The sequence below is a fragment of the Limulus polyphemus genome, unplaced genomic scaffold, assembly GCF_000517525.1.
Source record: "Limulus polyphemus unplaced genomic scaffold, Limulus_polyphemus-2.1.2 Scaffold3164, whole genome shotgun sequence".
NCBI lineage: Eukaryota > Metazoa > Arthropoda > Merostomata > Xiphosura > Limulidae > Limulus > Limulus polyphemus.
In genome coordinates this window covers 48172-58775 of record NW_013668774.1, presented here as the reverse complement: position 1 = coordinate 58775, position 10604 = coordinate 48172, and the positions used below count along the sequence as shown (strand labels likewise).

Here is a 10604-nt window from a genome sequence, read left to right as displayed (position 1 = left end):
TTTTTTTTTTTTTAATTAGTAAATTCCTTTTTATTTTTTAAGATTTCCCAATCTCCTATTCTGACCGGAAATAAAACGTTCACCATTTTTGTTTTTCAATCATTTAACGAACACACTTATAAATATGATTTCGATATAAAAAAAAATAATAATATATTTTTTAGGTGAATGTTTTGTTTTATTTTGCTATTTACTTAATTGAAAATTTTCAGTGATACAACATAGATAGTGGAAATTTAGGATCCTGTCAGATTGGGTGTAAACATAACAGTATATACAAACTATGTGTAATTTTCTTTACTAATATTCTTAATATGAAATTTTCGTGTCTGCTCAGTCACGTGATACATCCTTCCTCTGCCTCGCAGTTTTTCCCGTTTTAGTTTCTCCACACACTTGTTGTTTCTCTTCTTTGGCGTTCTTATATCCTACACTAATGCGCATGTGCTCTCAATTTGCAACTCGGAGTTCACCAACCCTGTCTCATTTTATATTTGTATTCTGTTATTCTCATTTTTCTAAGTTCACAACTTAAAGTACGCCTCATAAAACAACTGGTATTTTATGCACGAAAGTTCCATAGACAAGTATACATGCGGGTTAGGGTGAGGTTGACAAATTGTTCGAACCAAATGATTGAGTCACAAATTTGCGACACGTTTGTTTTGTTTCGGTTTTTCGTTGAATACAAATGTTTTAGATAGATAGATATAACAGTAATTTTCCTTGCAATCTATGAAAAATAATAAAACTATCATTAGTATTAGCAAATCACGTTAGGTTAGATCAGCAATTAAAATGAAGCATGTCAGTGAAACGTTGGTTTCCACAGTAATGTGACGCAATTTAAAAAAAAATGGTTACTCGCTGTTTTTCGAAAAAAAAAGGTTTGGAATTGGAAGCTGCTTTCTCTTCGCTTAGTGTTAGGAACATGCCAGAATAACCATTTATATTTACAGCGTAGGTTTTGTATGCACCATAATTTGTTTGTTTGTAATTAAGCACAAAGCTATACAACGGGCTATCTGTGCTCTGCCCACCACGGGTATCGAAACCCGGATTCTAGCGTTGTAAGTCCGCAGACATACCGCTGTGCCACTGGGGGGCACGTACTATAGTTTAATTAAAGCATGTCCATTGACAATACCGGGAAATCAGATCGCGCCTTTCTTCACAATATCGCCCCCCAGCGGTATGTCTGCGGACTTATACTGCCAGAAACCGGGTTTCGATACCCGTGGTGGGCAGAGCACAGATAGCCCTTGAGTAGCTTTGTGCATAATTAATTAAAAAACAAACTTCACAATATCAGATATCAAGATAAACACAGGTATGTTCTAGTTGCCGTAGTCGACATTTGAACTGCTCGGCTGGTCTTAAAGCTCAGAAAATCAAGTTTAATTCTGAAGTTGCATTAGATGTCAGTATATGTAGTTTATTTCCTAATTTTAATAAGTAATTTGGGATTGGATTTTAACAGATGGTCAATGTAGTAGAGTAATTAAAGTTGTTGTTTTTTTGTTTTTTGCACATTTTGCCAGCAGGTGGTTTTCAAAGAAAAATAGGTCACGTGCACTTCGCTCGTTTGTTTGTCTTAAGACGAATTTTTTAAGCTTGTTTCCCGAATTTATATAGCTGTTAAGTTACTCTTGGTAGCAAACACAACGCCCCCAAGTGGCACAGCGGTATGTCTGCGGACTTACAACGCTAGAATCCGGGTTTCGATACCCGTGGTTGGCAGCGCACAGATAGCCCATTGTGTAGCTTTGTGCTTAATTACAAAACAAACAAACAAACTTACCACAACATTCACAATAAAATCTAAATTTCTTGTTTTTTTCTTTTTTCTTATGTACAAATAGGCCACAGCAACGACTAACTAACGCGACTTTTTTTTTTTCGCTTCTTTCCTTTTAAAGCCCTCGATAAATATAAAAACACATCGCAACATTTAAAAACAAATGTGACTTGTCCAGTTCTTTTATTTCTGAAACGTGCCACTAGATGGACAGCAAAATAAACTTTTCCTTTTCTTTCACTTCAGTTAATTCTTGAAAAATGTAAAAATGTCACGATATTGGCAAACAGAGATGACTTCTTCGTTTCTTTTTTCTCTAGAGTGTCCTTGATGAATGTACCGATGCCTGGGGAATTAAGGTGGAACGTGTCGAAATGTAAGTTAAGTAACATTATTCGAAGTTATTTTTTCTACAGAGTTCAATCTAGTTACAGAGACTGGATATATGTTTTGGCAGTGTGTGTGTGTTTGACGTGGCGACAGAATGCTAGAACGTAAAAATTGAGCGAGCTGGAAAAGTGTGTTTAACCAGACACTCGTACTTCAACACAAATTCACTTAATTCAGAACATAAATCCTCTTTTAACACTCTTGGTTTGTACATGATGCAGTAGAGAAGAAATATCCATTCCCATCCATTCGAATTTTTAGCAAGAAATATTTTTTTAGTGAGCTTTGTTGAAAGTTTCGCTCGAACACTATGTATATTTAGTCGCACACAAATGCTTCTTAGTCAAATAGAACCATGATGATTAGTGTAACTGTTTTCTCTAGTTTAGTCAAATAGAACAATGATAATTAGTGTAACTCGTTTTTCTAGTTTATTCAAATAGAATCTTGATAATTAGTGTAACTTGTTTCTCTAGTTTAGTCAAATAGAACAATGATAATTAGTGTAACTTGTTTCTCTAGTTTAGTGCAATAGAACAATGATGATTAGTGTAACTGTTTTCTCTAGTTTAGTCAAATAGAACAATGATAAGTAGTGTAACTTGTTTCTCTAGTTTAGTCAAATAGAACAATGATAAGTAGTGTAACTTGTTTCTCTAGTTTAGTGCAATAGAACAATGATAATTAGTGTAACTTGTTTCTCTAGTTTAGTACAATAGAACAATGATAAGTAGTGTAACTTTTTCTCTAGTTTAGTCAAATAGAACAATGATAAGTAGTGTAACTTGTTTTTCTAGTTTAGTGCAATAGAACAATGATAAGTAGTGTAACTGTTTTCTCTAGTTTAGTGCAATAGAACAATGATAATTAGTGTAACTGTTTTCTCTAGTTTAGTCAAATAGAACAATGATAAGTAGCGTAACTTGTTTCTCTAGTTTAGTCAAATAGAACAATGATAAGTAGTGTAACTTGTTTCTCTAGTTTAGTGCAATAGAACAATGATAAGTAGTGTAACTTGTTTCTCTAGTTTAGTGCAATAGAACAATGATAAGTAGCGTAACTTTTTTCTCTAGTTTAGTGCAATAGAACAATGATAAATAGTGTAACTTTTTTCTCTAGTTTAGTGCAATAGAACAATGATAAGTAGTGCAATAGAACAATGATAATTAGTGTAACTTGTTTCTTTAGTTTAGTCAAATAGAACAATGATAATTAGTGTAACTTTTTTCTCTAGTTTAGTCAAATAGAACCATGATTATTAGTGTAACTTGTTTCTCTAGTTTAGTGCAATAAAACAATGATAATCAGTGTAACTGTTTTCTCTAGTTTATTCAAATAGAACAATGATAATTAGTGTAACTTTTTTCTCTATTTTGACGCAAACTTTATAATAGTCTAACCGCACTGTTTCTGCTCCGAGCAAATCTAGCGTTTTAAGATCATAATCCTACAGCTGGAATAAAATAATTTATTTTATATATTAACCGAAAACTTCTATAACTTATTTTGTTTGTACAGAAAACTTTAGAAATTCTTCTACAATTTTGATGGTATTTTTTTGAAATCTTGACAACTTTTAAATCTTTTATACGCATCCAAGAATTAAAACTATTTCAAAAAACGATTCTGCTCGAAAACATAAATAAATAGTGGTTAATTTTCCAACGTCATTGATTTTTCTGCCTAAGCCATGTTTTATTTAATAATATACATGAATCACACATTCAACGTTCTCTTTCGTATCAAATTTGCCAACTTTTTTATGGAAATATTCGAACTTTAATCAGACGGCAGCAGCAAAAGTTCTTATAAAAAACACACATTAGTGCTTATAAATCCCCATAGTAATCCTCAACGTCAGACCATGACAATTTTAATAATGAAACAATATTCTAAAATACAAATACCCATTTCCAGAACAAAATTCAAGCATAGAGGTTAAAAATTTCCGAAGATACTTAAAACTAAAACCTATGTAATATATCAGGCCTGACAGTTAGCAGAAATTGTAACATATGGAAAAGTTTCGTGATCTCAATATCTGACTTACTGCTTGTAGTAATCATAAAAATACATTATCCCTCCTCAGTGGTTCCGTGATAAGTCTGAGGGGTTGTATGGCTAAAAAAAACGGGTTTCGATACCAGTTGTGGGCACGGCTCAAATAGCTCGTTGTGTAGCTTTGTGCTTAACAACAAACAAACAAAAACCCCAGAACACTGTGCATCCTGACTGTGGCCCTATCCAACCAGACTTTCTCAGCACAAGGACCCCCAGAACACTGTACATCCTGACTGTGGCCCTATCCAACCAGACTTTCTCAGCACAAGGACCCCCAGAACACTGTACATCCTGACTGTGGCCCTATCCAACCAGACTTTCTCAGCACAAGGACCCCCCAGAACACTGTGCATCCTGACTGTGGCCCTATCCAACCAGACACAAGGACCCCCCAGAACACTGTGCATTCTGACTGTGACCCCTCTCCACCCACTGAATCTATAACTAATGGATATCTTAACAGTATTGTGTAGTTTGAGTATTTGCTACAGCTCCCAGTTTGGGAACCCCTGCACTAACCTGGAGGGGGGAAACACATTTCATTTCAAGACTGAAATATCTTGATAACTTACGAAGCAAAATTTTTGCTGTGTTCATTTAATTAAATAGCGGCTTTAGTCTGTTGATCAGCTGACTATTCTGTGCAGAGATAGCGTTAGTCATGAGACTTAGGCATGGCCTAGTGGTCAGTTTGCCGTAAGGTGAATCTGTGGATTCGTGGTTTGCGACTCGTTGCTGTAAAAACGCACTCCGTACTTTGAGGCACAGGTGGGCTGTATGAGTGCCATTCAATCCCACTATTCGATCACAAAAGTGTTGTCTAACTAGCTGTATTCCCTCTTATCCATCAGATCAAAATTAATTATGGCTATGCGGAGATAGCCCATTTTGTAGCTTTGCACGAATTTCTGAAAACAAAACAGCAACAAAAAGTTTCACATTAACCGGAGTCATGTTCCAGTGCACTTGAGGTCATGTTCCAGTGCATTTGATCTCACAGACGCTTTGATATTCGCATGTTCTCTTATACAGGTTAGTAGCAATCTCGTGGTGAATCAGTTTTACCTTTCTGAGAAACACAGACTGTAAAGTTATTCATCTTTTGCTAAATAAATTTTATAATTTGTTTATATCTTAAAACCAATATTTATTAAAAAAATAAAATTAGTTTAGGTTTTTTTTGTAGTTATACACACAGTTACACGATGGGCTATCTGTGCTGTGCTCACCACGAGTATCGAAACCCAGTTTTTAATGTTATGAGCCTTCAGACTTTCCGCTGTGTCACTGGTAGCGAGTATCGGGAATATATCTTGAAATAGAGATTGTAACATTCATTAACAGTAAACGTTTCTAAATAAAACTTAAGCGGGATATATACTGTTCATGAATGTTACAATCTTTATTAGAAACGTTTACTGTTCATAAATGTTACAATCTTTATTAGATATCCTGATTAGGTTTTATTTAGAAACGTTTATATCCCGCTTAAGTTTTATTTGTAATAGAGATTTAACATTCATGAACAGTAAACGTTTCTAAATAAAACCTAATCAGGATATCTAATAAAGATTGTAACATTCATGAACAGTAAACGTTTCTAAATAAAATTTAAGAAGGATATCTAATACTTTCGTATTATAATAATAATAATAAATGTAATAAAAGTGTGGGTTTTATAAATTTATTGAAGTAAGGTCTAGTCTATTACAATCTCCGAATTCAATACAAATGACACAATATGTAAAAACATGGTAACTTCAGAATCACTTGTTTCAAGGGCTAGGATATTTTGGATCTTTGAATGAGGTAATATATTTATATTTGTTTGTTTATTGTTAGGGGCAAAGCTGCACAAATTTTGAAAAATAAAAAACCTCTTGCTGATTCGAAGTCATTAATTGCAAACATTAAAAATACGATCACTTATTTCATGCATTTAACTTTTAACGCTAAAATTCGAGGTTCGATTCCCCATGGTTGACAGAGCTTGAGAAACAACAAACTAATTCATTCACTGGTCGTTCTTTCAGTGGCTCAGCGCTAAGTCTAAAAGCTTATAACGCTAAAGATTGGATTTCGCTACCCGTAATTAGCTGAGCGCAAATAGCTTTGTGATTAACAACATACAAACAAATTCTTTCTCTAATAACACTTTACGGTATCTTGAGAAACAAATTAACACAGTGTCTCCCTATTAAAATAAACGCTATTTGCAATTTATAGAATTCTTACGACATGTATAGTAATCAGAATATTGTCTAGGCTATAGTGTAGGCTATAGTCAGCTTTTCTCCAGTCATCAGTAGTTAACTGTAAACTTTTTTCGTACAGCAAAGACGTGCGCTTACCAGTTCAACTTCAACGTGCCATGGCTGCCGAAGCAGAAGCTGCTCGTGAAGCTCGTGCTAAGGTAAGTTTGAAATCTGATGATAAACGTTTAATTTTAATTCTGTCTTTTTGATGGCCCGAGCGTGACCTAGTGGTTAGCGTAATGGACTGGGGATCCGAGGGTCTCACGTTCGATACGCGATTCTACCACACATGCGTTGTGCACTTTCAGCTATTGGGGGCGTTATAAGAGTGACAGCTAATCTCGCTATTTGGTTAAAAGTAGTCGCTTCAGGAAGCAGGTGCCACCAACTGATTGCCTTCTCTCTGGTCGACAGTTCAAATTTGAACAATAGGGGTCTTTGACGTCGCCGCTTAGTCCACAGTGTGTATGAAATATTGTTGAGATAAGCCAACAAACTAACAAATGAGGTTTCTAGTTAATTGCAATGTCCTCTTCATAAAAGGAAAGAATTGAAAATAAGAATGTGTATTAAAATCGTCAAAAGGGATCTGTGATGTAATTTTCTTTTTTTCTCGTGTATTTTCATCTGTTTGGTCTCATGTAGAACTTACTTCGCACGTTTTAATAGAGTAATAAATACACCGAAGGAAACAGTTAATCGAGAAGCTTCAGTTCTATGGTGAGTGTTAAAGACATACACTATTAACAGTTAGAATCCAATGCACGTTATTTGAATAACTCTCATGGGGGAGGCTAATAATAAGATAATAATAATAATTGTTACAACGAGTGATTTCTCAGTATAATCCTCAAATTCAGCATTTGGTATTTCAAACCGTATTATTTGTTTGTTTTAAGCGCAGAGCTATAAAATGAGCTATCTGCGATGCGCTCACCACAGGGATCTAACCCATATTTTTTTGTATTATAAGCTTTCTAGCTTACAGGTGAGCCATCGGAGGGGGCATTTCCAACATGAAAGGCACTTAATGTCCACGTGTACTAAGTCATAACCTCCTGAGGCTCAGGTACAGTCATCCTTAATTTAGAAATGTTAACCAGAGAGTTGCTAGCCGGCCATTAGCACCAATCGGCTGTGGAGTTACACATAACCGAATAGATAGAAAGCATGTGACGTCATAGCAGCCGGGGCTATATTGATGTACGGAGCGTTCTAAAAATAGTATGCGTAAGAAAAACGATGTTTTATGTAAGGTTATTCAATGTAGTAACGGTTGTTTAAACTTCTGGCCATTATGATGCATCAAGGTCAGCAAACCGGAAATTCCAGCACTTACAGTAAGGTTGCGGCGATCGGATATCAATCGTTGTCCTGGTTACGTTCACCTAACTCTAATTACTAATTAGTAGCTTTATTATTAATGAGATCCCAATCTATAGCTGGTTTTCATTCTACGTTTGGCTGCTGTCTTCAGGGAAGTACTGAGAAGGACTATTTTCTGTGTTAGTAGTAGTCGTGATTCGATCCCGGGTTTTCTTGGTGGAAGACTGGTGATTTATCCAATCGTCTGAGATCTCTAGTAATTTTTATACCATTAGTTCCTGTATCCACCTAGAAACAAAGAAACTGTAACAATCTACACTTTTATAAGCTTTCACCTTCTGGTATGTTACGCTGTACTACTGCTCAAAACAAGATTGTTTTCAATATTTGGCCTAAAGTGTACTGACTGTTCTTATCGGCTTACCACATTACCATGTTTTCCGTTGTTAACCAGACTGCCACTGAATTTTGTAATTACTATTTTTATCATTCTATAAGGGTCATCAAAACCGAACTGTTTTGATTTTTTCTCATATCCTTTTTGTGCTACGTCATCTAAAGCTTAGCACTAATCAACAATATAAGCCAATGTTACGTTTACCTACTAAAACTTGCACTCCGACTTTTCTCCCTGTTATGGCGACGATGTCAGTCCCATACTGTAGCGTGATAGGCTATCATAGTTATAGCGCCCCCACAGCTGAAAGTGCAGAACGTGTTCAGCGGCATATAGCGGACTAAAACTTGGCTTCTTAATCTTCAGCTTGGAACGCTAATAAATAAATCACGCTCAGCTCCTTTACATTCAGAATTTTGTGTCTTTAACACGAATAATTCTTCAATTAGGTTTTTCTTGCAGTAATTAACTTCTAATATAAACGTTACATAAACTGCTTCTCAATGAGACCCTTACAGTCAGAATAACTCTGATTCTAATATAAACGTTACATAAACTGCCTCTCAATGAGATCCTTACAGTCAGAATAACTCTGATTCTAATATAAACGTTACATAAACTGCTTCTCCATGAGATCCTTACAGTCAGAATAACTCTGATTCTAATATAAACGTTACATAAGCTGCTTCTCAATGAGATACTTACAATCTGAACGTGATTAGAGCTATTTCTCAGTGTAATATATATATATAGCGTTTTTAATATGAAAGTTATAATTCAAAATGTACGCTGAAATTGCTAATTGTTTCCTAGGTAATTGCTGCTGAGGGTGAACAAAAAGCATCTCGAGCTCTGAAAGAAGCAGCTGACGTCATCTCTCAATCACCAGCGGCTCTCCAGCTTCGTTACCTGCAGACCTTGAACACCATCTCCGCTGAGAAAAATTCAACTATTATATTCCCTCTCCCCATCGATTTTCTCAGTGAGTTCTTGCACAGAAAGAACAACTGAGGGCGATCTTTTCATCCATTTCAATCGATCCTGTCCAGCTTAAGGTCACCTCGTGGTCATTAAGCTGATCTATTTAAAAATCAGGTCCGGTTGTTGAAAAGATGGTGATATCATAAGTGTTTTACACCTTTGTAATTGTGTTGGTAAATGTGTATACAACTTTCGACTTTCCTGACAGTCGACTCACGTGGTGTCCTTATTGTATTTAACTTAACTGACAAGCACACTTTATTGTACCTGATGACCAGGTAAGATTTCGCGCTCACTTTTCATAATCTCCAACTTAAAGCATCAAATCCTGTAACGAGATTTTAAGCTTATTTTATAATTGTTTTTGCGCGAATCCTACTCCCCCTTTGCAGTATATAATAACCATGCACTTTTGTTTATATATTTAAGATCGACCGAGAAAATTCGGATCTTACGCGTCTCTTTGGTTCGACGTAAATTTATTTTTGTATCCAAATTACTTCAAAACAAATTTTATATGCGACATTACGTTGGGTGTTAACTTCGTTATCTTAAATATAAACAAAAAAAGAACAAAAAAATTCAACTGAACCGACTATCGCAAGCTCTCCAGATGAAGTCACAAAATCAGCAGTGTTTTTAGTACGTATGTAACAATTATCTTTCTTATTTTCTATATTAATCTCCCAAGTTTAAAAATGCTCTATTGCTTTTACCATTGTCGTTTATGGAAATGATTACGTATAATTATTTCGATAAATATTCTCGTGTTTTTGGTCGTCTAGTGTACTTTTGTCTCTTTATTTTGATATAATACAAATTAGGCCTAATTTTATTTTGATATAATACAAGTTAGGCCTAATTGAGGTATCATTCTGTAGATCCAAGCAAATGAATATAAAATTTATGTATTTAACTTCCTTTTTTTAGTTCACTTATTTTTTGTGTGCTTAAAATATCCTATGAATATAAAGAATAATAAATAGTTTTTAAATGAGTCGTATTTAATGTTCAAACAAATGGATAAGCACAAAATATGATGATAGAAGTGAAGATGATTCTCTCATTTAACTTCCATATCATGGACTATTTTCATTGGACTTTCTGATAGAGGGCGCTAAAAATGTCTAGGTATCTTAAAATCGTTATAAAATTATATAATCGGGATCAACTTATGTGTATAATTTAAGTGTATTATCCAGAAAGGTTTATATATTATTAAAGTTAGAACTTAAATACACTCATAGTTTGTAGTAACCAGTTTTAACCAACAGATGGCAGCATACAAATTAATATCTTGTAGTTATGGAATATTAGCGTATAGCCCGTCAAACATGATGGGGCAAGTATTACCACCCCCACCCCATAGTGTACCCTAACCTCACATTTCATAGCT

The 10604-nt window shown here is 34.9% G+C and overlaps 1 protein-coding gene across 2 annotated transcripts in view; it reads left to right on the top strand.

Annotated features, from left to right (window-relative positions):
* LOC106468789 (band 7 protein AGAP004871-like) overlaps positions 1 to 10205 on the top strand; it is a 67166-nt gene extending 56961 nt beyond the window's left edge. For both annotated transcript variants that reach the window (XM_022397151.1, XM_022397152.1), the window contains 3 exons: positions 2119 to 2174; positions 6584 to 6662; positions 9041 to 10205. In XM_022397151.1, coding sequence (XP_022252859.1) covers positions 2119 to 2174; positions 6584 to 6662; positions 9041 to 9238 — 333 coding nt within the window. In that variant the 3' untranslated portion in view covers positions 9239 to 10205. The remainder of the gene's footprint in view (positions 1 to 2118; positions 2175 to 6583; positions 6663 to 9040) is intronic.
* Positions 10206 to 10604: the final 399 nt, after the last annotated feature.